This window comes from Lithobates pipiens, unplaced genomic scaffold, assembly GCF_037356315.1.
Source record: "Lithobates pipiens isolate NorthernLeopardFrog02 unplaced genomic scaffold, aLitPip1_a1.2 Scaffold_117, whole genome shotgun sequence".
Taxonomy (NCBI): Eukaryota; Metazoa; Chordata; class Amphibia; order Anura; family Ranidae; genus Lithobates; species Lithobates pipiens.
In genome coordinates this window covers 271,957-299,377 of record NW_027507704.1, presented here as the reverse complement: position 1 = coordinate 299,377, position 27,421 = coordinate 271,957, and the positions used below count along the sequence as shown (strand labels likewise).

The window sequence follows — 27,421 nt, the reverse complement described above, 5'->3', positions numbered from 1 at the left end:
TGTAAAAATCCCTTTCCTTTTGAAGTACATCATAGGACACAGAGCCAGAGCGGTTACTATGAGGGTTATAGTCCACCTTCAGGTGCTGGACACTGTCACACCTTATACAGGAAGTTGCCTACCTATATAACCCCTCCCACTACTGGGGGTATCTGTTTTGTAGCAAAGCAATACACGTGTCTACCAGAAAGAGGGGGAGGGACCTGTGTCCCGTGAAGTACTTCAAAAGAAAAGGATTTTTACAGGTAAGCCGTTATAAAAATCCTATTTTCTTTAATCGTACATCACAAGACAAAGAGCCATAGTAATTACAATGTGGGATGTCCTAGACCTAGAGCAATGCCAACTGGGGAGGGAGACACAACCAAGTAGGGCACCATGAGACTAGAGGACTTCTACTACTGCCTGCAGTACACTGCATCCTCGTGTCGTTTTATACCCACCAGATAGAATCTGGTAAATGTATGGATTGAAGACCAGGTTGCTGCCTTGCAGACTTGAGACATAGTGATGCAGTGCCCAAAAGGCACTAACAGCCCTAGAGGAGTGCATTTTGATTTAAGAGGGTAGAACTCCTCTTTAAACCAGAAGCTTGAACGATTACTTGTCCAATCCATTTAGAATAGTAGATTTCGATGCTGCCTCTTCTCTTTTAGGACCCTCAGGCAACATGAACAAAACAAATTTTCCAAATCTTTAAGTAGACATTGACTACTCTCACCCCATCAAGAGAATGTAGTGGTGATTTTTCTTCCAAAGAACAAGGTTCTGGAAAAATGAAGGTAGAACAATATCCCGGTTTAGATAAAAACCCCGATATTACCTTTGGTAAAAAGTTAGGATGAGGATGCAATACTACCTTATCCTTCTGAAGGATAAAAATATGGCTCTTTACAAGAAAGAGAAGCCAATTCTGATAAGCATATCTGCTGCAAGAAGGGCATCAGCAAAAATAGTTTCCTTGTCAAAAAAAAAAAAGGACCAAGGGAATATGTCATATCGGCCCAAAAAAAGGCTATGTAATGCTGACAAAACTAAATTCAAGTCCCAGGGGTTACCTAACCGGCGATTAAGCCGTGTTACCCCCTGAATAAAAGCTATGAACCAAAAAATGTGACGTGAGTGGTCGTTGAAATGATACCGATAAGGCCAAGACCTGTCCTTAGAAAGCACACAAGGCCAGCTTCCGTTCCCACCCCATCTGCAGAAAAGTTAAGGACTCTACCTTGACTTATTTCCAGGGGTGCAGCTCCTGGTTTCACACCAGGAGATATACATTTCCCAGACTCTATAATATAAAACCATGGAGGCCGGCTCCTTTGCATTAACCAAAGGTAGAAAACTACCAAACCTGACAGCCCACGCTTCTTCAGAGTGGGGGTCTCAATAGCCAGACCGTTACATTTAGCGCTTGTAAAGTAAGATGGAACTCCAGACCTCGCGAGAAGGTCTGGCCGTGAAGGTAGGGTCCTCTACTGTCATCTCTATGGGCTCTGCATACCAAGATTTCCTGGGCCCCGCTGGGGGTCACAAGAATCAATGACTTCAATGTACAAATCAGTGAGAACCGATTCCACGGGAATAGCAAGGCATCTGTTCTGCATGTTAGCGGATCCTTTGTTCTTGACACAAAGTTGTCAATTTCTTTCTCGAACCTGGATGCAAAAAAACCGATCTATGTCTGGGATCCCCCATCCTTGACAGAAAGATATCGGGGTGAAGAAACCAGTCTCCCAGGAACAACCGCTGGCGACTCAAGTAGTCCGCCTGCCAATTTTCTATTCTTAGAACGAAGACTGCCGATAGGCAAAGTACATTGTTTTCTGCCCAATATAGGATAGGATTCACCTTTATCTGGGACGCACAACTTCTTGTGCCCTCTTGGTCGTTAATATAAGCCATTGCTGTGGCATAGACTGATTGAATCCTGGCAGGAAAATACCTTAAAACTGAATGTTCAGGCCCTCAGGACCAAGTGTTCTGCCTGAATTTCTAAAATGTTAATGGGCAAGGACATTTCCGATCTGGGCCACTTCTCTTGGACAGCTGCCTCTTTCAGGACTGTAAGAAGACGAAGAAGAAGACGAAGAAGAAGACGAAGAAGAAGACGAAGAAGAAGACGAAGAAGACGACGAAGAAGACGACGACGACGACGACGACGACGACGACGACGAAATATGTTACTATTTTCCAGGTAACCGAAGGAAGAATTTTCCCGTTTGCAGAATTTTGGATGTTAACCATAAACTGAGGCTCTGGCGAATTTGCCCCTGCGTGGGTAACGTTCGGCCCCTGTGTGGGCAATGTTGACCGATAATGAAAAACTCAAATAAAAACGATTTAAAAAAAAAAAAAAAAAAAAAAAAAAAACACTGAGGCTCTGGCATACTCAGCCTACAGCACCTGGTATTTTCAGGTGGTCTTTCACCCGGGTACTAACCAGGCCCGACCCTGCTTGGCCTCCAATATCAGACAAGATCGGGCGCTAAGACACATTGAGAATGTGGAGTTTGAACCCTTGCTTTGACCACCTAAATCAGTTCCTTTATGATGCTGATCTATGCCTGGGGTACGAATAGCCTTATCTGGGTGTGCCCATGATCAGACCCAAATATTTTCTTCATGGTTTTAAAAGAAGATTCCTCCTAGGTTGAAAATCCAACCTATCCAGGTAGTCGAATGTGCCGACCATACTTTGGTCTAAGCAGGCTACCGACTTGTCTACCAAGAACAGATCGACTGGGTAAACCATAATTGTTATACCCTGGGCCCTAAATCTGGCTAGAAGAGGAGCCAGAACCTTTGTACACGAAGTGCAGCAGCTATTGGACAGCAGAGCTACACAACGAAAATTAGGATTTTCCACTTTGAAAGTAGGTATTACTAGTGTGCAAGGAAATGGGCATATAGAGATATGCATTTTTGACGTCGATTGACGCCAGAAGTTCTCCTCTTTGTAGAATGGAGATAACAGATCGGATTGACTTCATGCAAAAAATTAGAGTTACGCTTACCGGTAACGTCTTTTCCAGTAGTCTTTCAGGACAGCCACTATGAGAGATAGACTCCTCCTCTTCCTCTGGAAACACTGCGCCAGCACATAAATTCTTACTTCCCCTGCCGGACCTCAGTTTATATCGAGAATACCTCCGGCCAGCTGGGGAGACACAAGAACACATAACATATTTATCAAATACCATTATCTTGCTGCGCTCTGGTCTTTTGTAAGACTCCCCCCAATTTTCGGGTGGGAACTAGGGCTGTCCTGAAAGACTACTGGAAAAGACGTTACCGGTAAGCGTAACTCTAATTTTCCCTAATCGTCTTTCAGGACAGCCACTATGAGAGGATAAGCGAGCACTTACCAGTTAGGGTGGGACTACAGCTTGCAAGACCTTTTGCCCAAAGGTCTGCTCACCTGCCGACACCAGATCCACTCTGTAGTGTTTTACAAAAGTGGAATAGCTGGACCATGTTGCTGCTCTGCAAATCTGCTCTGGCGTTGCTCCCGCTCTTTCTGCCTGGGAGGCTGCCATAGCTCTAGTGGAGTGTGCTTTAATACCCACTGGGATTTCTTTCCCTGCAACTAAATAAGCCTGCTCGATGGCTACTCTGAGCCACCTAGCAATAGTGCGCCGGGACGCCTTACAACCTTTCCTGGCCCCGGAAAACAAAACAAATAAGGAATCTGACCTTCTAAATGACTTGGTCAGTTCCAGATAGTGTAGGATACATCTCCTAACATCCAAATAATGGAATTTTAGTTCCTTCTCACCGGAGGGATTGGGACAAAAAGAGGGCAAAACAATTTCCTGTCTTCTATGAAAGCTGGATGCCACTTTCGGCAAAAAGGCTGGATCGGTCTTCAAAACTATCCGATCCGGAAAAATAACGCAAAAGGGAGCCCTGACTGATAAGGCCTCCATCTCACTGACCCTCCTAGCAGTTGTCACTGCTACCAGAAACACTGTCTTCAGAGTAAGCTCTCTCAGAAGACACTCCTTTAAAGGCTCAAAGGGGGGTCCAGTTAAGCTCTGCAAAACTAAAGATAAATCCCATCTGGGAAAGGACAGACCCTGGACCGGTCTCTGTCTGGACAGGGCTCTAAAGAACCTGACTACCCATGGGTTGGCAGCCAAATGATCCTCTAAATAAACACTGAGGGCTGATACTTGACCCCTAAGGGTACTAATGGATAAGCCCTTATCTGCCCCACATTGTAAAAATTCCAACACTGCGGAGGAGCTCCGTACTGGGAAGGAGTTCTCTGCGCACCACTTGTTGAAACGCAACCAGACCTTTTCATAGATCTGGCGAGTTTCCTTTTTCCTACTGTCCAGGAGGGTAGAAACTAGTCTCTGTGAAAATCCCTTAGATTTTAATAAACCCTCCTCAGTAGCCAGGCCGCTAACTTCCACTGGCGTACCTGTGGGCAGAGGACTGGCCCCTGAGAGAGGAGATCGTCCCGAGGGGGCAAGAGTAAGGGAGGTTCTACCGCCAACTGCTTTAGCATTGAGAACCATGCTCTCTTGGGCCAATGTGGAGCCACCAGAATCAGATGTGCTTTCCATCTGAAACTTTCTCAGAACTGCTGGCAACAACGCTGGAGGTGGGAAGGCATAGCAAGTTCTGAAATGCCAATTCTGGCTCAAAGCGTCCACCCCTAAGGCTCCTTCTCCCCTTTTTAGGGAGAAAAAACGTGGTAGCAGACTTTCTCAGCCGAAAGAGGCTGAGGGAGGGCGATTGGGTTCTCAACCAGGAGGTCTTCAATCTCATAATAAGGAGATGGGGGTCTCCGGAGGTAGACCTGTTCGCGTCCAGAAACAATGCAAAAAACCCCTGTTTTTCTCTCCCCTCAGAAAAAACTGCTGAGAGCGAAAGGGTGTAGGTTTCGGCCCAGGACAGAATCTCTGTCGCTAAAGACAACAGGGTTCCGCTTCTCGTGCCACCCTGTTTGTTCAAATAGGCCACTACGGAAGAGTTGTCCGACCGCACCTGAATGTGGTGACCCCGGAGCTCTTTTTTGAAGAATTTGAGGGCTAGTCCCACTGCCCTTAGTTCTTTCCAGTTGGACGATCGAGTCAACTCGCCGTCCCCCCAAGTGCCCTGGGCTAGAAGGGAACCCAAATGTGCCCCCCAACCTTTTCCACTTGCGTCTGTGGTTACTACCCGAGAAATCGGGATGAGCCACAGACGACCTTGCGACAGATTTGTCACTTTCCTCCACCACCAGAGGGATCTCTTTACTTGGTGTGGAATATGAACTAGGGTGTCTAGGGCCTCCTGACTGTGGTCCCACACCCCTAGGATGAAGGTCTGTAGGGGACAAAAGTGTAACCCTGCCCACTGCACTGCTGGAAGGGTGGATGTAAGAAGACCCAGTACTGACATCAGAACCCTTATGGAAACCAGCTGGTTGCTCTGAAGAGAGGTCACCGCACTGTCCAGTTTTTGTACCTTTTCTCTTGGTAGAAAAACTCTCAACAGTGTTGAGTCCAACAGGAAACCTAGATAGGAGATCTGTTGTGAGGGGATCAGGCTGGACTTTTCCAAGTTCAGAAGCCACCCCAGGTCTGTAAGGACCCCTTTGGTTAGATCGAGATCCCTGACCAACTGTGTTGGGGATGCTGCAAATAAAAGCAGGTCGTCCAGGTAGGCAATTATACATATCCCCTGGAGCCGAAGAAAAGCCATGGCTTCTGCCAGGACTTTGGTAAATATGCGGGGTGCAGAGGATAGCCCGAATGGCAGGGCCTGAAACTGAAAGTGTATTGTTTCTCCGCCCAGATCTATGGCAAGGCGTAGAAACCTCTGCGAGGCTTCCGCTATAGGGATGTGTAAATACGCGTCCCGTAGATCCAGGGATACCATGAAACAGTTGTGGGGCAGAAGCGCCTTTACTGAAAAGATCGATTCCATGCGGAATCTTTTGTAAGTCACTGAAGCGTTCATGGGCTTTAAGTTCAGAATCAACCTGAACTTCCCTGAGGGTTTTTTCACTATGAAGATGTGAGAATAAAACCCCCTTCCCTCTTCTGCTTTTGGGACCCTGAGAATAACATCCTGATTCTCCAATTCCCTCAGAGCTTCTAGCAAGGCCTCGGCCTTTACCATGCACCTGGGTAGATGCGTGACAAGGAGCCTTTGAGGGGGTGGTCTTAGGAATTCCAAGAGGTACCCCCTTCTTATTACCCCTAAAATAAATTGATTGAGGGATATTGTCTCCCACTGTGGAAGAAAGGCCCCCAGTCTTCCTCCCACTGTAGCTGGAAAGTCACTGGGTTTTACGGGGCTGGATAGGAGGGCGAAAAAAATCGCCCCTCCTCTGCCCCTGCCTTTTTGGGGCCAGGTTTTCTTTTTCCCCTCTGGTTTAGGTTTCCCTACGCCCCTGCGGGCGAAACCCCTTTTTTGTTGGTACGGGGGTTTTCCGTTTGAGAGGAAAGGACTTTTTCCTGTCCGCTGTCCGGTCTAGAACCGTCTCCAGCCCTGGGCCAAACAGGAGGTCCCCCGTCAGGGGTATCCCACATAGCTTTATCTTGGAGGCATTATCCCCTGGCCATGTTTTTAACCAGAGGGCCCTTCTGGCCGAATTGGCTAGAGCCGCCGTTCTGCCCGACATGCGGACGGACTCAGCAGAGGCATCAGCTATGTAAGTGATCCCTCGCAGCATAGTAGGGAAGGATGACAGAATGGTTTCCTTATCTGTGCCTGCCTCAATATGTTGTTGGATCTGTGAGAGCCAGTGCTCTAAATTGCGAGCCACAACTGTAACTGCCATTTCAGGCTTTAAATTGCCAATAGCCGAGTCCCACGTCTTTTTAAGCAGGGAGTCAATCCTTTTGTCCATGACATCTGCCAAGGCCCCCATGTCTTCAAACGCCAAATCTGTGTGTCTGGAGACCTGGGAGAACGCGGCATCCAATTTGGGACTTTTATTCCAAAGGCATGCCGGGTCCTCTGAAAATGGGAACCTTCTTTTGAGGGATCTAGATAAAAAGGGTTTTCTCTCCGGATCCTGCCACTCTTTTTTAACTGTTTCCATTAAAACTTTGTGTACTGGAAACACCCTTCTTTTTGGCTCCCCTAAACCTGAATACATTTGGTCATGCAGGGTTTGGGGCTTTTTATCCGTCTGGATACCGAGGGTTGCATAAATTGCCTTTAAGAGGTCCTCTACCTCATCAAGGGATAACTTATATCTGGAGGCTTTCCTGGACCCGTCCTGGTCCTCCCCCTCGGAACCCTCCTGGGAATCGGAAGAGGAACTGTCTGGAAGTTCCCTACCTGTCCCTGAAGGGCCTGCAACCTCTGTCCCCCCTGTACTAGCAGGTTGGACTGGAGCAGAACTCTGTGCTAGAGGTGGGGTTGTATCCTGGGGAGATGGACCCGTGGGAAGCTGAAATTTTTCAAAAAGGGACCTAAAAGAAGAGAAGGTGGACGAGAGCTCTTTGACTGAAGCTGCTAGTCCTGACTCCTGTTCAGATTCCCTTTCCCTAACGAGGGAGTCAATACAGCCTTTGCACAACACTTTGGTCCAAGATTCCCCTAAAATGTCCCTACAGGAGGCCCACTTCTTTTTAGAGCTATGCGTAGACCTAGTTTTTTCCATAGCTTTCTAAAAAAAAGGAAAAAAGAAAAAAACAGAAAAAGACAGTCAATCAAAAGCTCGGGATACAACCCTGGGAGTGCACTAGACCCTTTTTTAAAACGAAGGGATCTGAGCCTCCCCTCCCCCCTGGCCACCCAGGGGGTCTGCCCCCCCACCCATGATAGAATCATACATTGGGGTGGGGGGATCCTAGATAGAGAGTACCCCTCCCCAGGGCGCTCTTACCTTAGGAATGCTGGAGATAGAGTCTGTCGTTTGAGCCTCAGCTTCCGACATGACTGCAGGTGGCTGCTTACTACAGAGTTCCACGTTGCCTGTGCACGTTCTGAACTCATCTCCAGCTTGTGCCCGGCCCTCCTATCAGCTCCACGACCCGGAACCGGAAGTCGATCGTATTTCGAGGTCAAGCCTTCGTTTCCGCCGGATACGACGTCGCCCGTCGTTCGGCCCGCTCGGTTCAAAGAAAAAAAGGGGCGGACTGTACCCATGTACAGGGAAATCTTCCGAACGGCTTGCCAGCTGCGTCCCTGTAGACGCGATAGGAGTCCCCCACGACCTGAAGCCGCGCTCGACTCGGAAGGGGTGGCAGTACCTGGTGAGGTAAGTAAACCGTTCGACCCGTCCGACACGCGGACGTTGGTTTCGAACGGTTTGAACCCAGCTTTCTCCAAACGAAGCCCCTGCTTCTTTCAACCGGGTTCTTTTAACGACAAAACGGCCACAGCCTCCCCAGCTGATCGGCCTGGTTCCTTGCACAGTGTCTCCCCGCCGGAGGAAACACTAATAACTGAGGTCCGGCAGGGGAAGTAAGAATTTATGGGCTGGCACAGTGTTTCCAGAGGAAGAGGAGGAGTCTATCTCTCATAGTGGCTGTCCTGAAAGACGATTAGGGAAAAAAAGATTATATAAAAAGGAATTGAATTTTAGATTTTTGAGATCCAGAAAGTCCATTTGGATTTAACCAAACCCCAACCTCTGCTCTTACATGGGGGCCACCATGAACACCTTTTGCCAAAAGATGGTCCAATGCTTGAGAGAAAGATCTTTTTCTCTGGATCCTTAGGAATGTATGATCTGAGAAAACAAGGAGACGGAAACTCTTGTAACTCCACTTACCTTTCCCACCGCAAGGGTTTTCTGTGGTAAAACCAACAGACCCAATCTTCACCCTTCATGGTGGGTTCCGTTAAACCTTCAGGAGCCTTTGGATCCTTGGGGAAACCCACAATCCTGGACCCGTATAGCACCACCGCCAGTAAAACTTTATGGCCTTCATACCAAAAAGTACTGGATCCTGGGGTCCAGCTCTCTAAAAAAGAAAAGTGTTACAGGCAAAACCTTGTTTCTTTGGACACGAGGCCCGGATACCATTCAATTCGGCCAAAAAGACACTTTGAATGGACTCGACTGCATGGCTTGCCCCAGCAAGGATTGCTCCAGAGGAGATCAGCACAGAACATCTTCACTCGTGACCAACACCTTAGACACTGGCGAAAAACTGAGGTACTCCCAGTCGTGGGAGGAGTTATATAGGGAGGCAACTTCCTGTTTAGGGTGTGCCAGTGTCCATCGCCTGAAGGTGGACTATAACCCACATAGTAATTACTATGGCTCTGTGTCCCCGTGATGTACATCACAGGCCTTCCCTTTACAATACAACCCCCAACACCCCCCAATCATGTCACAGACCCTCATTTTACTGTTAGGTGGGTGAATGGTTGCCAAGATGGGTGGTCCTAGCAACCAGTCACTGGCTTGATAACTTAAACGATAGGGCAGCTCTCACCACCCATCCCACCTCTAACCCTTTGCCATGCGGAGAAGGGGACAAGAGCGGGGGGGGGTTGTGGAACAGTACACACAGGAGGCAGAATGGCACACCCACAAATCCAGATAAGACCAGAGCTGCCCCCAACATACAGATCACACCAAACTGAAACTGCATTGTAAAGTTTTATTAAAAAGTTCTGAAAACAAAAAAAAACAAAAAAATGAATTTGTATTTATTAATTCTCTTAAAATAAATTTCTCATAACCCATGCATCAACACTAGGCAAACGCACATCACACCAAGCCAGAGGGCGGGGCTCCGACACTTCCACACAGCCGGGGAGAACCGGGAAATTGGGAGGCACTCACACCTAGGGAGACCTTGAGAGTGGGGGTGACACCCTCATAGCAGGGGAGAACCAGAAGATTGGGGGGGTGAAGACACACAGGTTGGGTGATGGGCAACTCACAGCTGGAAAGAGGCGAGTGACAAAAAGGGACTCTCCCGGCCAGGAACATTTGGGTGGCAGCTGGAGGGTCAGGCGATGATCAACTCTCAGCCGGGAGGGTTGGGCGATGGGGTAATGGGGACAGGGGTAATACCCACAGCTGGAGATGGTTGGGTGACCCAGCCATTGAAGGTCAGGTGATGGGCAACTCTCAGCCGGAAGGGTTGGGGAGATGGGTAATGGGGAGGGTTGGGGGATAGGGGTAATACCCATTACTGGAGAGAGTTGGGTAACCCAGCCATCCAGGGTCTGGTGATGGGCAACTCTCAGCCAGGAAGGTTGGGGACAGGGGTAACATTCATATCTGGGCAGACTCAAAATGATAGGCCACCAGCGCCGGGGGGGGTGGGTGTTGAGCGTATCTGGTGACCCTCAGTCTGGCGCTTGGTTCCCTTGAAGTTCCACGGGTTGTATAAAGTCTCTGCCCCCATCAAGGATCAGCAGGCGGTGTGTAGGGGTGGTGTGATGGTCCCCAGTTGCCGGAAGCTGGTCCCCGATAAGAGCTCAGACGCCATACAGCCCAGTACAGGTTTCCTTTAAATTAATCGAGAGGCCCCGACAACCAGAGCGCCCCCCAGCTGCAGGTCACTGGCTGACGACACACCCACACAGGCAATGAGAACAGCAATAGGCCGAGCAAATCAAATGCATCATTGTGACACCCAACCAGAAGCTCCTCCTACTTTGGCAGACGGGTCCGGGAGGTGTGAAGGAAATTCACGCCGGTCCAGGAGAGCCACACAATCCACATAAAAAAACTCTGTACATAGGAAAAGTCTGAATGACTACAACACATACCGACACCCCTTCCCATCATCGACCAATCACAGGAGGACATCATTACAATGATCATTCCTCCCATCACCTCATCTAAGGAGGACGTCATTACAACGTATACAGACATCCCCTCCCATAATCGACCAATCACAGGAGGACGTCATTAAAAGGAGAAGTGGAAGATTTTTTTTACATACATACACACACACACACCAATAAAAATACTCTCCCCCCTCCCCCAGCCCCGGCCTTCTCTACCCACCTACAGGGTGACTGGTATCAATACTACAGGGCCCCAAACTAATGAAGATGTCTCTATTGAAACCAGACACCCGACTGGCACCAGAGGGTGGGCAGAGGGAGAGCCGGCTTTATTTCTATAGGAATCTTGGACTTCTCCTTTAATTTGTGGTTCACATTCAGCAGTCTGCCTGCAGGAAATGGCACCTCCCGGCCTCTGAGCCGGCTCTCCAGGGGGGGAGGGGGAAGGGGGGCTGAAAATACAAAAGGCTTTCCGGAGGAAAAAAAAATAAATCACATGACCAGACAAGGCCGCCCTCTACTGGCTGCGCAAAGTCAGTTCTCTCAAGTAAGACTGTGTGAGACTGCGGAGTTCTTCCATAGCATAGTCCTCTGGCATGGGGAGTCGGCCGATGTGGGGGGCGAGGAGTCTGAGAGGGACTCGCTGGAGGTCGGCTGTGTCGTCAGATTCCGGGGAATGCTGTAAACGAAGGACGACGCGGAGGATGTTGGCGACGCGTTTCGCCATTTCTGGAAAGGAAGAACAAAACTTGGTTAGAAGAGAGTCGGTACGCCGAAGACGCCAAACATTCACCGAGCCAGGTTTCTACTGCCCATTCCCTCCAATGGGAGGAATTTCTGTCCAGCGCTAGAGCAACCCCCTCCCCCCCCCCCCCCAAATAGGTTCAGCACTGCCCCCTCCCAACCCCCCCCCCCCCCCCCCATATGTCCAGCATAGAGATATGGTTTCTACTCGAAGTGCTGAATGACCAGGGACAAAAAATAAAACTTGTACAGGAATCCACCAATAAAGTGAGGGAAGTTCCCTGACATAATAACCCCCCCCCCCCCCATTCCATCATATAATCACCAGGCCCAGGACTTTCCATTGGTGGTTCCAGCTAAACCCAGGATAAGGATTGCCCACCACTTACCGGACTGAGCCAACCTGTCTTTGGATTTGTAGCATTGGATCTGCTCCACCCGGTTACAGACGGAGATTACTTTATTGTGTAACCTCTCCAACTCGTACACCGAACAGTCACTCTACAAGAGAAAAAGAGAAAATCGGTCATCCTTCATCCCCCGGAACCCCCCCCATAACCTCACCCTGAGCCCCACCCGTCACAGAAGAAATTCCCCACAACATCGTTCTGAGCTCCAACCACCACAAAAGATCCATGGTAACCACACCCCAAGTCTCACCTTGCAGCAAAGGTCTCCCATAACCTCACCCTGTGCCCCAATCACCACTGAAGAAGATGCCCGATATTCTCTAGTGATAACCTCACCCAGAGGCCCAATCACCAGAGAACAAACCATAACCTCAGGAGAGGACCAATCACCAGAGAACAAACCATAACCTCAGGAGAGGACCAATCACCAGAGAACATAAATCATATCCTCACCCAGAGGCCCAATCACCAGAGAACAAACCATAACCTCAGGAGAGGACCAATCACCAGAGAACAAACCATAACCTCAGGAGAGGACCAATCACCAGAGAACATAAATCATATCCTCACCCAGAGGCCCAATCACCAGAGAACAAACCATATCCTCACCCAGAGACCCAATCACTAGAGAACAAACCATAACCTCACCCAGAGGACCAATCACCAGAGAACAAACCATAACCTCACAAGAGAATCAATCACCAGAGAATAATCAACCATATCCTCACCCAGAGGCCCAATCACCGGAGAATATCAACCATAACCTCACCCAGAGGACCAATCACCAGAGAACAAACCATAACCTCACCCAGAGGCCCAATCACCAGAGAACAAACCATAACCTCACCCAGAGGCCCAATCACCAGAGAACATAAACCATATCCTCACCCAGAGGCCCAATCACCAGAGGTTATGGTTTGTTCTCTAGTGATTGGGCCTCAGAGAGGGGAGGATGTGGTTTATGTTCTCTGGTGATTGGGCCTCAGAGGGGTGAGAACATAAACCATAACCTCACCCTGAATCCTGCCATCCAGAGAAGATGCACATGCCAGGGGGGCACACCAGTACACATGTGCTAGGTGAAACAGGGTCACTTAGTTTGTAGCTGTCACCCACTCGCAATATATGTACTTCAGGTGGTCGGCAACTGGTACATTTGATAGGAAATTTAGATACTAGGGATAGGCCAAACACCAGCCACCCCCCACCGGTTCGGTTCGTATCTAGAACATGCAAACGGACCGAAAGTTAGCGCAAACATTCAAACACCGTTAAAGTCTATGGGACTCGAATGTGAGAAATAAAAAGTGTGAAGAGTTCCACCCACCACAGAAGATCCAGCTTAAAGTGGCTGTACAAAGCACAAGGTGCAGTCTAGGCATGAAGGTAAAAAAAAAAAAAAAAAAACAACACACCTGTGTGCAACAGCGCCCCCCCGCCCCTATATTTACCTGAGCCGCCCCCCCCCCCCCCCTCATTCAGCAATGTCCAAGAGAGCCTTGCCTTTCCAGGAACTCCAATTTCTGGTTGGCTTTTGGCAGCAGCGGGAGCCATTGGCTCCCACTGCTGTCAATTACAGCCAGTGAGCCAATCTGGAGACGAAGGTGCCGAGCCGCAGCTTTGTGTGTGAATGGACTCCGAGCCACAGGTTGAAAGCGAGCCTGCTTGGGTGACCCCCCCCCCCACAGCAAGCTGCTTGCTGTGGGGGCAACCGGCAGGAAGGAGGAGCTGAGAGCGCCGAACGGGGACCCAAGAAAAGGATCCGGGCTGTTCTATGCAAAACCACTACATAGAGCAGGCAAGTACGATTTATTTATTTTTTTTAAAACAAGACTAGACTATCGCTTTAACCACCCACCAGGGAAGATCCACCATAACCTCAACCTGAGCCCTACCCACCATAGCTTCTCCTAAACTCCATCTCCCAGAGAAGATCCCTCATAACCTCATCCTGAGTTTCACTGACCAGAGAAGAGCCCCTCTCTATAAACCCGCCCCACCCACTGAAGATCCACCTCTTTACCCTCGCCCAACCCCCTCATAACCTGGTCCTGAGCCTCACCTGCCGGATACTGTTCAGCATCTCTATGATAGTGATGTAATCCAAGCAGACCTGTCCTGCCGTATCCCAACCCTGGATGTGGACGCAGTTCTCGGGACGGGACAATTCATCTAAGAAGCTGTGTAGGTAGGAATAATTCTCATTTATGATGGCATCTGGAAGACAAAAAAGGACATTAAAGACACCCTCCCCGGAGACCCGTCTGTACAGAATGCTTAAAGAGGAGGTTGTGGTGCTGACCTGAAGCCAGATGGCGGGAGACCAGCCGGTGACATTGGTTCCAGTGGCCGGCTCTCAGGAGGTAGATGGCCTCTTTGTGTTGGTCTCCTTCTCTCCTGGAACGGATGGCTTTGGCCTCGTGGATCCATTGTGCTGGGATGCAGAGCTTCTCAATCAGGAACTTCTCCTTCATCAGTGACTCCGGAGTCTCTCGTAGGATGCAGTGTCGGTTCAGAAGCTCTCGCAGAGCCGACTCCCGAACACTAAAGAAAGGGAGGAGCCAAGCTGAGCCAAGGTGTGTTCCCAGATTCGAGGAAGAGTCCTCCTTTATTGATAGCAGACAATTCTAATACTGAAGTATCACTTACATGACTAACAGGATTGGCATGAGGACTACTTACAGGGGGTCAGAGATGTGAGGGATGATACGGAGGAATGACATGAGGACTACTTACAGGGGGTCAGAGATGTGAGGGATGATACGGAGGAATGACATGAGGACTACTTACATGGGATCAGGGATGTGAAGGATGATACGGAGGAATGACATGAGGACTACTTACATGGGGTCAGGGATGTGAAGGATGACAAAGACGGCCCACTCCCACAGCCCCACATTCTCCAGCTGAGCGGCATAGCTGGTGTGCAGCACTCCCTGGCTCTGCGCTGACAGGTGGGTGTAATTTAAGGCCTGTAGTACCATCCAGAGGTGCCAGCTGAGACGATAGTCCAAGGGGTCAGAGGTGATACTTCGGGGGTCTAAGAGCTGGCGGAGGTCGTAAGACCTACACAGAGGAGAGACACAAGATGAAAACCCCAATTATATAGACAGAGAAAGGCCAGTAACCACAAAATATCCCTGGTAACCACATCTGAGCCTCATCTCACAGGGATGGTCCCCCATAACCTCATCCTGAGCCCCACCTACCACTGAAGATCCCCAAAAACCCAATCCTGAGCGCCAATCACCAGAGAAAATCAACCATGACCTCACCCTGAGCCCCAATCAGCAGAGAGAATATTGCTGCGAGTGTGGTACGGAATTTTCATTAAGATCTCAGTGTTTTATTTCTCAGTGCCTCCAACCTTACGGTAAATCAGTATGGACCACAATCCTTGAGTTCAAAAATTTTCTTACCACTATATAAATATCGCCCAACAAAAAATGAATAAGTAAATAATTTCACCTAATTAACAAGTATATTAATATAATGTCATACAGAACTGGAATGTCCGGCGATATTTCACACACATTATTAAAACATCAACACAGCAATGAACAATGTATCTAAATATAACAATTTAATCAGGGAGCCCAAATTGGTCTGTTGGAAGAATATGTGCGGAGATTCACGCTTTACATTCAAGAACACAATATCCCTGGTCACTCGGGGAAACGGTCCTCTGAATTTCTCCAGACGGAAGGAATCCAAAGTACGTCTCACGGATTCAACAGAAAAACAATTTAAAATAAATATTAAACCAACAGAGCTTCTAAAATTAAATGTGACAATACTCCTCTCCCTGGGAGCACAGAAATGTAAATGGATGTAAACAAGTTTGTCTGAATTCCCCTAATCACGGCTACAATCAAATCATACACAACCCAGACAATCAATGTCAATACATGAACTATAAAATATAATCCCTACAATTGAGAGAAAAGATAACTAGGATTTGCATGATCTGTATCTTACCAACAGCTTAAAAAGGGGAAGATGTCCGCCAATCTCTCAGTACATGGAGTGGTTCCAGTCACCAGGTCCAGCAAGATGGGGAGTGGTCAAATATCAGCAGACTTCTTGATCTTATGGGGGGGGGGGGGGGGGGGGTGGTATCTGGTGTGTAGGGCTTTGATCCCTTCCTTGGGGTCCTCACATTACTTTATACCATCTTGGGACAATAAGCTCATAAAATTATCATAAGCTCAGCCCAAAAAGTTTGGCTCACTCGCCACTGGTTGGTGAATTCTAATGACTTACCTGGTAAATTTAGGCAATATCTTCAGCCACTAGGTGTGTGAGGACAGAAAATGTGTTCTAAACTTATTTGTTAAAAGAAAGAATGTTTTCTTTTATAATGGGTATTTAGCTATATTTTGGGGCTCTCTCTCTCATATATATATATATATATATATATATATATATATATATGTATCTATATATATGTATCTATATCTCTCTCTGTGATGGTCTACGAGACAGCTTGAGTCAACATTGGGGTTGACTAAGGAGACAAGTTCACCCTTTGACACAATCGTTTTTTTACCCACCTTTTCTTCAAAGTGGAAGTAAACCCCTCTATCGTTTTCAGTCAAGGAAGCTGCCATCTTGGCCTTAATTCTTCAACTGCCATAATGCTGCACATGTGATCAGTTATGACACCAGCCATTGGATGGTTTGAAAGTTTGGTTGAGAGCACAACCAATGTGAAAGTTAGCATTTCCGGCATGTGTTTTTTGAAACTGGGTTTACTCCCGCTTTAATTTGAAGGAATCTCATAGGACGGAAGTTGGATAAAAGTGACCGGGCCAAGTCTACTCTACAACACAAGGCGCCTCTCACCTGTCACTGTACAGCTTCAGAAGGTGGAAGCAGACATCTCTCTGCATAGATGGTGGGAAGGTTTCAGACTCCATAGCAAGGTCAGCGTTCTCCAGGTATGAAGGCAGAGGGTAGGATGCATAGCACTGCCCCTCATCTGACACCTGGGGGAGGAGGGAAAAAAAAAAAAAAAGGAAAGAAAAAGAGCAGTCCATCAGTCCCGTTATCTGGCAGTCAGTAGAAGGAGGAGGAGGAGGAGCAGTCAGTCCCGTTATCTGGCAGTCAGTAGAAGGAGGAGGAGGAGGAGCAGTCAGTCCCGTTATCTGGCAGTCAGTAGAAGGAGGAGGAGGAGGAGCAGTCAGTCCCGTTATCTGGCAGTCAGGAGGAGGAGGAGGAGCAGTCAGTCCCGTTATCTGGCAGTCAGTAGAAGGAGGAGGAGGAGGAGCAGTCAGTCCCGTTATCTGGCAGTCAGTAGGAGGAGGAGCAGTCAGTCCCGTTATCTGGCAGTCAGTAGGAGGAGGAGCAGTCAGTCCCGTTATCTGCAGTCAGTAGAAGGAGGAGGAGTCAGTCCCGTTATCTGGCAGTCAGTAGAAGGGGAGGAGTCAGTCCCGTTATCTGGCAGTCAGTAGAAGGGGAGGGGTCAGTCCCGTTATCTGGCAGTCAGTAGAAGGGGAGGAGTCAGTCCCGTTATCTGGCAGTCAGTAGAAGGGGAGGAGTCAGTCCCGTTATCTGGCAGTCAGTAGAAGGGGAGGAGTCAGTCCCGTTATCTGGCAGTCAGTAGAAGGGGAGGAGTCAGTCCCGTTATCTGGCAGTCAGTAGAAGGGGAGAGTCAGTCCCGTTATCTGGCAGTCAGTAGAAGGGGAGGAGTCAGTCCCGTTATCTGGCAGTCAGTAGAAGGGGAGGAGTCAGTCCCGTTATCTGGCAGTCAGTAGAAGGGAGGAGTCAGTCCCGTTATCTGGCAGTCAGTAGAAGGGGAGGAGTCAGTCTTGTTATCTGGCAGTCCGTGTCAATGGAGAACTGCTACCTGAAAAGCCTCCTCATATTTTTGTAGTGCCTGGGCGATGGAGGCGGTAGGTGGGAGCATGTACCAGAGGTGAACAGCCAACGCTCGCTTCCAGTCCAGCTGTGAGCAGACGTTGATAGATTTCTTATCAGATGATTGCCATACCTAGGGGGGGAGGGGGAGAGAACACACTCATGGTTACATTGGATTGGCAGAACAAGTGCAGCACCGAGCTTTCACCAAGTCCTCATTTACGTTCCCCTTCCTGTACAGGATGACTACAGAAGATCTAGGAGGGTGAGGGAAATGATTTGGGACATCTTTCCTTGTAGATTTATCCCCAGAAGCCTGCCTTGTGACCACCGGGCATTGTGAGCAGAGACCCGCCCGGGGATAGGGACGCACCGCTCTAAAAAAAGGGGGAGACCCGCCCGGGGATAGGGACGCACCGTACTAAAAAAAAGGGGAGACCCGCCCGGGGATAGGGACGCACCGTACTAAAAAAAGGGGAGACCCGCCCGGGGATAGGGACGCACCGTACTAAAAAAGGGGAGACCCGCCCGGGGATAGGGACGCACTGCTCTAAAAAGGGGGAGACCCGCCCGGGGATAGGGACGCACCGTACTAAAAAAAGGGGAGACCCGCCCGGGGATAGGGACGCACCGTACTAAAAAAAAGGGGAGACCCGCCCGGGGATAGGGACGCACCGTACTAAAAAAAGGGGAGACCCGCCCGGGGATAGGGACGCACCGTACTAAAAAAAGGGGAGACCCGCCCGGGGATAGGGACGCACCGTACTAAAAAAGGGGAGACCCGCCCGGGGATAGGGACGCACTGCTCTAAAAGGGGGGAGACCCCGCCCGGGGGTGGGGACACACCCTACTAAAAAGAGACCCGCCCATGGATGGGAAAGCGCCACTCGGAAGGCCTGTACTTACTGCAGTGCCAGATAAGAGCACATAGACCTTCAGCCTCTCCTCCTGGATGAAGCGGTCCACCTGCTGCTTCTGCCAATCCTCCAGCTGCATACGCATCAGTTCCTGTAGATGCTGACTGCCCACCAACTGTGACAACATCATAGAGAGCCGATGGTCCCCTGCAAAGACATCACACAGCTAGGAAAAGAAGCCTCTGCTGTCCACAAACACACACAGCGCCCCTTAATGAATAAAGAGGTTATATGTACACACGCCAAGCACTCACCAGATCTCTGCGCCAGCCGACATGCCTCACTGATACGGCAGCCGGTCAGGTAGCTGAAGACGGCCTCGATGGGACGTTCCTTTTGGTGCATCACCACCTCCGACTCAATGCGATCAACCGCTGTTTCAGCCAACCAATGGGAGAAGGCCTTCCTGCGCTGTATCTCTCTACATACTGGTTGGTTTCATCTAAGCTGGCCTCCAGGTCCCGCAGCTGGCCCCACAATGCCTTGCACATGGTCCATGTTAGGCACCACTGTTTTACCACAGCTGTACGGAGCAAAAAAAAAAAAAACAAACAAAAAAGAAGGAGCACATTAGGCGGAGCGTAAACACCCTCCGTTCACCAATAGGCGGAGCGTAAACACCCTCCGTTCACCCAATAGGCGGAGCGTAAACACCCTCCGTTCACCCAATAGGCGGAGCGTAAACACCCTCCGTTCACCCAATAGGCGGAGCGTAAACACCCTCCGTTCACCCAATAGGCGGAGCTTAAACCCTCCGTTCACCCAATAGGCGGAGCGTAAACCCTCCATTCACCCAATAGGCGGAGCGTAAACCCTCCATTCACCCAATAGGCGGAGCGTAAACCCTCCATTCACACAGTATGGTATATAAGCTTTAGACCTTAGACGCAAAGACCGGTGTGTATTTAGGACCTAAAAACCGACTAACTGAACAATCCCCGAATCCCCAGCTTCGCCCCCCCCCCCCCAACCAATCCCTAGTCACCAGACATTCTCCCCCCCATTACTGATCAAACCCTGGGTCCCCAGCACCCATGCAATGTATCGATCATTTAACATCCTTATCACGGAGACCAGCCAAGTCTTCTGACATCATAGAATGGTCAGCCTCAACGGTTCTACTTACTTTCCATCTCTGAAGGCTCCTGACACTCTTCACTGACCCATCCGGCGTAGTCATGAATGGCAGCAAAGCCAGGGTTGGGTATAATGAGAGGACATGGGTCAGGCTTTATGGTGCTGTTCTTCAGCTCGATCTCCAGTGGGATCAGATAAGACTGAAGATCTTTCCCCTTCTCCTCCAAACTCAGCTTCTCCAGGTGGACTTTAAACAGAGATTCCATAAGTCTGAGGAAACAGATGGAGGAGATTGGTCACTAGCGCCTTACACAGGAAAATCCAGGAGGTTGGGTGATCTGGAACGGACACCCTACCCTGGAGTTTGCTAGATCATGCAGGTAGTAGACATTACAGCCCCAAACCCCCCCATTACATGCAGGTAAAGTCCTTCCTAGTCATTAGGCTACAGTGACCAATCCAGATGTGGCCCTTCTCTACCTCATCAGGCCAGGATATCAGGACTAAGTCCATACAAAAGGAAATCTTGGGAGACAACCATCATCACCTGAAGACACGAAAACCTGAGGCTTTATGTCTGGGCGGGGATGCCCACCTTTGATTTGTCAGTGTTCCATTGACCTGAAGGTGGCAGCATAACCCAAGTAGTCTGGAATATTAACTCCTGTGTCCAATGATGTACCATAAAGAAAAATAAACCTTGCTCAAGGAACACTTAGCAACCTTTAGGGGTATCCCGGTCCAATCAATATAGATGGAGGTATATCAACTGATTTCTCCTCTAATGACCCAACATCTGGCGCCTTCTCCTGTGTGAGTCATTATAAAATGAAGGTCCATCAATGGAGTCCTTGTCTAATGACACAACATCTGGAGTATTCTCCTGGGCAGGCCATCATGGGTAATACAACTATAAAAAGAATAAACTCCTCCCATTTTTGCTCATGTATTCCCATAAACAAGCCACACTGGAGAGGTTTACCTTCTACGTATAATTCATCATCAAGGGGTGCATGTGCATTGTAACCCCCCACCAGAACATGGCCCTCTTGGCCTTCATGGACACTTACGATTTGGCAGGGACTGGTTTGGGCAGAAATCCATAGTCCAAATTCCCATGTTTGTCGGTTTTCTCCACCATGCTGGACTCGCTGACGACCTTCCCGCTGTGAGCCAAAGTCCAGTTGGGCCCCCAACCAACCCGGAACGACCGTCCCATAAACAGGCCCATGTCAATCAACATCCTGCCCCGGCCAGTGCACACGGACTTCTTGAGGGGTACTAGGCCTTGCTGCCTTTGGGTCCCCACAGTCTTCAGCTGTATTTCTGGGGCAGGAGATGGCATCAGGAAGGAGGGGGCTAGGAGGCCCAGACCGGGCCACGGGGCCCCCATGGAGGCCGATGAAGATTGACGAGGACTTTGACCAGACTCACTCTGTTTGAGTAACGAGGATCCGGTGAAGCGGGACTGCAGGAGACCTCCAACTGGGAAGAGAAGATAGATTATAAAACACTGCAAGAGCCAACAATCAGATAGAAACCATTACAAACTCCTCTCCACTTCTGCTTCCTACAAGTCTAGGAGCTCCTTCCCTACAGGAGGTTAACCATTTTGCTGCCAGGTCTGTACAGCGTATGGACCTACAGCACTGCTTCAAGATGGCCAGGTCCATACGCCGTACAAAGCCTGTCCCCCGCATGCCAAGGTTCTGGGTGGAATCCTGGACTCTGGATGTGGGCCCGAAAGGACACTTCAATCAGTGTCCAAAATCTTTCCGCCTCAACCTGTCCAAAAAAAAAACCTCCTTTCCAACCAATGACACCACTAAGCTCCTAATCCACTCCCTGGTCATCTCTCACCTCCAATACTGAAACCCTCCTCATTGGCTTGCCTTACATACTGGTCTCCATTCAGCATCCACAACCCCTCTGCCAATCCCTCCCTCCACAGGTCTCCACCCCCCTCTGCCAATCCCTCCACTGGTCTCCATTCAGTGTCCTCCACCCCTCTCTGCCAATCCCTCCACTGACCTCCATTCAGTGTCCTCCACCCCTCTCTACCAATCCATCCACTGGTCTCCATTCAGTGTCCTCCACCCCTCTCTACCAATCCCTCCACTGACCTCCATTCAGTGTCCTCCACCCCCCTCTACCAATCCCTCCACTGACCTCCATTCAGTGTCCTCCACCCCTCTCTGCCAATCCCTCCACTGACCTCCATTCAGTGTCCTCCACCCCTCTCTACCAATCCCTCCACTGACCTCCATTCAGTGTCCTCCACCCCCCTCTACCAATCCCTCCACTGACCTCCATTCAGTGTCCTCCACCCCCCTCTACCAATCCCTCCACTGACCTCCATTCAGTGTCCTCCACCCCTCTCTGCCAATCCCTCCACTGGTCTCCATTCAGTGTCCTCCACCCCTCTCTACCAATCCCTCCACTGGTCTCCATTCATTGTCCTCCACCCCTCTCTACCAATCCCACCACTGACCTCCATTCAGTGTCCTCCACCCCTCTCTACCAATCCCTCCACTGACCTCCATTCAGTGTCCTCCACCCCTCTCTACCAATCCCTCCACTGACCTCCATTCAGTGTCCTCCACCCCTCTCTACCAATCCCTCCACTGACCTCCATTCATTGTCCTCCACCCCTCTCTACCAATCCCTCCACTGACCTCCATTCAGTGTCCTCCACCCCTCTCTGCCAATCCCTCCACTGACCTCCATTCAGTGTCCTCCACCCCTCTCTACCAATCCCTCCACTGACCTCCATTCAGTGTCCTCCACCCCTCTCTACCAATCCCTCCACTGACCTCCATTCACTGTCCTCCACCCCTCTCTACCAATCCCTCCACTGACCTCCATTCAGTGTCCTCCACCCCTCTCTACCAATCCCTCCACTGACCTCCATTCAGTGTCCTCCACCCCTCTCTACCAATCCCTCCACTGACCTCCATTCAGTGTCCTCCACCCCTCTCTACCAATCCCTCCACTGACCTCCATTCAGTGTCCTCCACCCGTCTCTACCAATCCATCCACTGGTCTCCATTCAGTGTCCTCCACCCCTCTCTACCAATCCCTCCACTGACCTCCTTTCAGTGTCCTCCACCCCTCCCTACCAATCCCTCCACTGACCTCCATTCAGTGTCCTCCACCCCTCTCCACCAATCCCTCTACTGACCTCCATTCAGTGTCCTCCACCCCTCTCTGCCAATCCCTCCACTGACCTCCATTCAGTGTCCTCCACCACTCTGCCAATCCCTCCATTCAGTGTCCTCCACCCCTCTCTGCCAATCCCTCCACTGACCTCCATTCAGTGTCCTCCACCCCTCTCTACCAATCACCCGAATTGTCCACAATTCTGCCCCCAGCTACATCGCTAGCCTAGTCTCAAAATGCCAACCAAATCTTTATTTTCGGTCCTCCCAAGACTACCTGTTCTCTAGTTCAGTTGTCACCTTCCCTCAGGCTTGCCTCCAGGACTTTTCCTGAGCCTCTCCCATCCTATGGAACTCCCTACCCCAATCTGTTCGATTATCTTCTACTCTGCTTGCTTTTAGGCAATCCCTGAAAACCCTCCTCTTCAGAGAAGCCTATCCTGCCCCCCACAGGGACCTTTTACAAACTCTGAGGGCTGTAAGGGAAAACAGAAAAATTGCAAAAATGGTCTGGCCACCTGAGCATAAAAGTGGAGTGCAAGGCCTGGCAGAGAAAGGGTTAAAGCAGAATTTTTACACTGCAAAATTGTAAGTTTAAAATATTAAATTCATATCTGCAAAAACAGGATGGGAATTCACTAAAACTGGAGGGTTCCGCATGAAAATCAATCAGCTTCTAGCTTTCATTTTCAAAGTTCAGCTGAACAAGTGGCAGCTAAAAGCCGATTGGCTGCCATCCACAGCTCCTCCAGGTTTTAGTAAACTCTACCCTGTGTCTTGTGGCTTCCTCCAGGTGGTCTCCCAGGGGCTGTGCCCAATCTGGGATTCTATGACCACGTGGTTTCAGCTCTTCCTGCTCAACAGCCACCGGTTTTCCATACCTCCACCCCTCCATTATGGTCCTACATTGTATGAAGGTAAGAACCGTGACTGCACAGAATATAATGGATGAAGCAGAAGCAGGGAGATCCTTGCACTGCAGGTCCAGCTTCCCCTCCAGCAAGGAGAACAGTGAGCGGCACAGTTCAACCCTCCTGTAGGTGGCAATATAACCAGCTTCTCGTGGAACAAACAGAGCTGTGCATCTCAAATGGGGAAGTTTATACACGCAGGTGACGGCGCGCAGATTAACGCATTTCGAATGTTCCTTCTAGTGGACAGAAAATTCCCAAACCTGCAACAATCAAGTACTACACCGAGCTAAGCAGTTACTATGGGTTACCACACATTTCTATGTACTGTTGAGGTCATTGTGAACTCACCACTGGAGGTCCGCTGAGCCTGAGAGGAGGGGTGGAGGAGTCGGGGGGAGCGCCCTTCCTGTGAGGTCTCCAATAAGGATGGGTAGTGGCCATAAGGTGATAAGAGATCCGTCACACCATCTTCATCCATCAGAAGAGACGCCTTCATCACCTGACAAAATACAGGAAACACCATCAACACCCACCCAACACGGGAGGGCCAGAACCTACCCACCCGCCCAACAGGGGAGGGCCAGAACCTACCCACCCACCCCGCCCAACAGGGGATGGCCAGAACCTACCCACCCACCCACCCAACAGGGGATGGCCAGAACCTACCCACCCACCCACCCAACAGAGGAGGGCCAGAACCTACCCACCCACCCAACAGGGGAGGGCCAGAACCTACCCACCCACCCAACAGGGGAGGGCCAGAACCTACCCACCCAACAGGGGAGGGCCAGAACCTACCCAACAGGGGATGGCCAGAACCTACCCACCCACCTAACAGGGGATGGGCAGTGACGTCTAAATATCAGGGGTACATGAAGTATGTTCGGGCAACATCTGTAAACCATGGGATGTCTCTCAGTCTTGTGCTTGGGTGATCCCTAAGAGACTCCATCTTGCATCAGTTATACAAGCAGAGCTCCCTTTTACAGGAGTCGTTTATCCAGCTGCTTTCCCATAGGCAGGAGAAAACTGAGGTCTCCAGGCACACAGCCAGTAATGGCCTTGCTGTGAGGCACACAGCTTTGTGATCTAACCTTCTCTCTTAGGCCCCAGTCCCACCTCAGTGAAGCTGAAAGCTCCAAAACACTGGAGAGAAAATAAAAATTAAGAGACAGTTCACATCTCCACTACAGGTCACCTGAAGCCAAACGCCTGAAGATATTCTGAAGACTTATGGAGCTCGGATCAGGAAAATTGGTGCATTTTTTAAGTTGCCTTTTGTTCCATAGAAATGCAAGAAAAGCTTGATTCACAAGGTTTTGAGTGTTTTAGTGAATTTTATGCATTAAAGCGGGAGTCCGCCGGGACTCCGCATTTTTTTTTTTAAAAGCCAGCAGCTACAAATACTGCAGCTGCTGACTTTTAAAATAGTGACACTTACCTGTCCAGCGCGCCCGCAATGTCGGCACCCGAAGCCGATCTCTCGATCGTCTCTCGGGTGCTGCCGCCGCCATCTTGGGTATGGGAATCAGGAAATGGAGCCTTTCGGCTTCATTTCCCAGTTCCCTACTGCGCATGCGCGAGCCGCGCTGCGCAATAAGGACGGTCCCCGCTGCCTCTGGGATCTGTGTTTCCCAGCAGGCAGCGGGGCACTTGCGGAAAGGGGCGTAATCTACGCCCCTTTCCGCAGAGAGCTATCCCGGAAGTGGGTGCAGTTACCTGGATTATCCAGGTAACTGCACCCCCCTCCCCCCTGAAAGGTGCCAATTGTGGCGCCGGAGGGGGGAGGGTTCTGATGAGCGGAAGGTCCATTTTAGGGTGGACCTCCGCTTTAAATAAAAATAAATAGAAAGCCTAGCCCCCAACTCTAAAAACGATATTAACCCCTAATTCCAACATTAACCCCTCCTATTAACTCTTAAATCAGAGCTCCACCCTAAAGTGGAGCTTCCGCTCATTGGAACCCTCCCCACCTCCAGCGCCACAATTGGCACCTTTCAGGGGGGAGGGGGTGCAGGTACCTGTACAGTACAGGTATCTGCACCCACTTACGGCGTGGATTTTGCAGAAGCTACGCCCCTTTCAGAAGGTCCCCCGCTGCCTGCTGGGAAACACACGGATCCCAGAGACAGCAGGGACCATCCTTATTGTGCAGCGCAACTCGCGCTTGCGCAGTAGGGAACCAGGAAATAAAGCCGAAAGGCTCCACTTCCTGATTCCCATACCCAAGATGGCTGCGGCAGCACCCGAGAGACGATCGAGAGATCGGCTTCGGGTGACATCGCGGGCGCGCTGGGCGGGTAAGTGTCACTATTTTAAAAGTCAGCAGCTGCAGTATTTGTAGCTGCTGGCTTAAAAAAAAAAAAACAAAAAAAAAAAAAAAAACAAAAAAAAAAAAAAAAAAAAAAAACACGGAGGACTCCCACTTTAATGCCCAACTGCTAAACCCAACCGCCCCCAACCATAACCCAACTACTAACCCTAAATCCTAACATTAACCCCCAACAACCACCACCCAACACCTATTAATCCTTAATGCCCAACTCCTACACATAAGCCAACTCCTATTAACCCTTAATGCCCAACCCCACCCAACTGCTATAAGCCCTTAACACTAACCCAACTCCTAACCCTATTAACCCCCAACCATAACCCAACTCCTATTAACCCTTAATGCCCAACTTCTAAACCCCCCCAAACTCCTATCCATAACCTGACTCCCATCATTAACCCCCAACTCCCAAACACCCCCTAAACCCAACAATAACCCAACTCCTAATCACACCCCCCAACATGGTGTGTGTACATGATATGGGGAGATATAGATAGATGGAGGCGGCAGAGATGGAGGCGGCAGAGATGGAGGCGGCAGAGATGGAGGCGGCAGAGATGGAGGCGGCAGAGATGCCTCTATTTTCTCATTCGTATACAGCACACCACTTGTGAGTAATACTGACCAAGTCTGCGGGTTGGTTCTACACCAATTGGGTTTTGCCAATACACTTCTATTATATTACTTCCTTTGGCTATGTCAGAGAGGAGAATCTGGAAATGGTGGTGGTAAGTTCGAACAGGCCAGTCACCAAGGAACTCACCTGCAGAGCATGAGGGTTCACCCCGAGAGAAGAGGCAATGTGTATGGAGGCAGAGAGCGATTGTTGATCCTCCGGAACCTCCTGATCTTCCATGGCCGTTTCCTTGAACGTCTCCTGAGTCACATCCACCATATCGCTGTCCAGCTCCAGAGCGTGTCCCAACAGTTCCGCCACCGAGCCCTGAGAAGAGACAAAACAGTTCACACGGCTGCCACTAGGGGGCTGTAAGTGAATAATGAAGAATGGTTCAGGTAAGGATACAGCTGACCTACAACAATCGTACATGTGAATGTGATGTAGGTGGTGTAAGATTATACTAGAAAATCCAGAAAGATCCATGGTGGCATCTCATTGAGACTGATGTGACCTCTGCAATAAAAAGGCAACAGCAGAGGGCACCAACTAGGTTGCAACTCACAAAGTGCATGAGGGCAAGAGCAGGTCATACACCCGGTGCCGTCAGCTGTTCAAGGAGTCTTCAGAAGCCAGGGAGCGCCCTAACATGGGGAGTGTGGATACATGTTTTGGACTGTAACTGCT

The 27,421-nt window shown here is 49.9% G+C and overlaps 1 protein-coding gene across 1 annotated transcript in view; it reads right to left on the bottom strand.

The window, feature by feature from the left end:
- Positions 1-9,549: 9,549 nt before the first annotated feature.
- The window catches only part of LOC143973797 (nuclear pore complex protein Nup98-Nup96-like), a 55,995-nt gene continuing 38,123 nt past the window's right edge, over positions 9,550-27,421 (bottom strand). The window contains 14 exon segments of the mRNA XM_077474654.1: positions 9,550-11,436; positions 11,841-11,952; positions 13,924-14,078; positions 14,164-14,405; positions 14,706-14,927; positions 16,707-16,849; positions 17,710-17,853; positions 18,627-18,784; positions 18,892-19,056; positions 19,059-19,160; positions 19,764-19,984; positions 20,785-21,199; positions 24,135-24,285; positions 26,882-27,061. Of these exon segments, the coding sequence (XP_077330780.1) occupies positions 11,225-11,436; positions 11,841-11,952; positions 13,924-14,078; positions 14,164-14,405; positions 14,706-14,927; positions 16,707-16,849; positions 17,710-17,853; positions 18,627-18,784; positions 18,892-19,056; positions 19,059-19,160; positions 19,764-19,984; positions 20,785-21,199; positions 24,135-24,285; positions 26,882-27,061 (2,622 nt within the window). The 3' untranslated portion in view covers positions 9,550-11,224.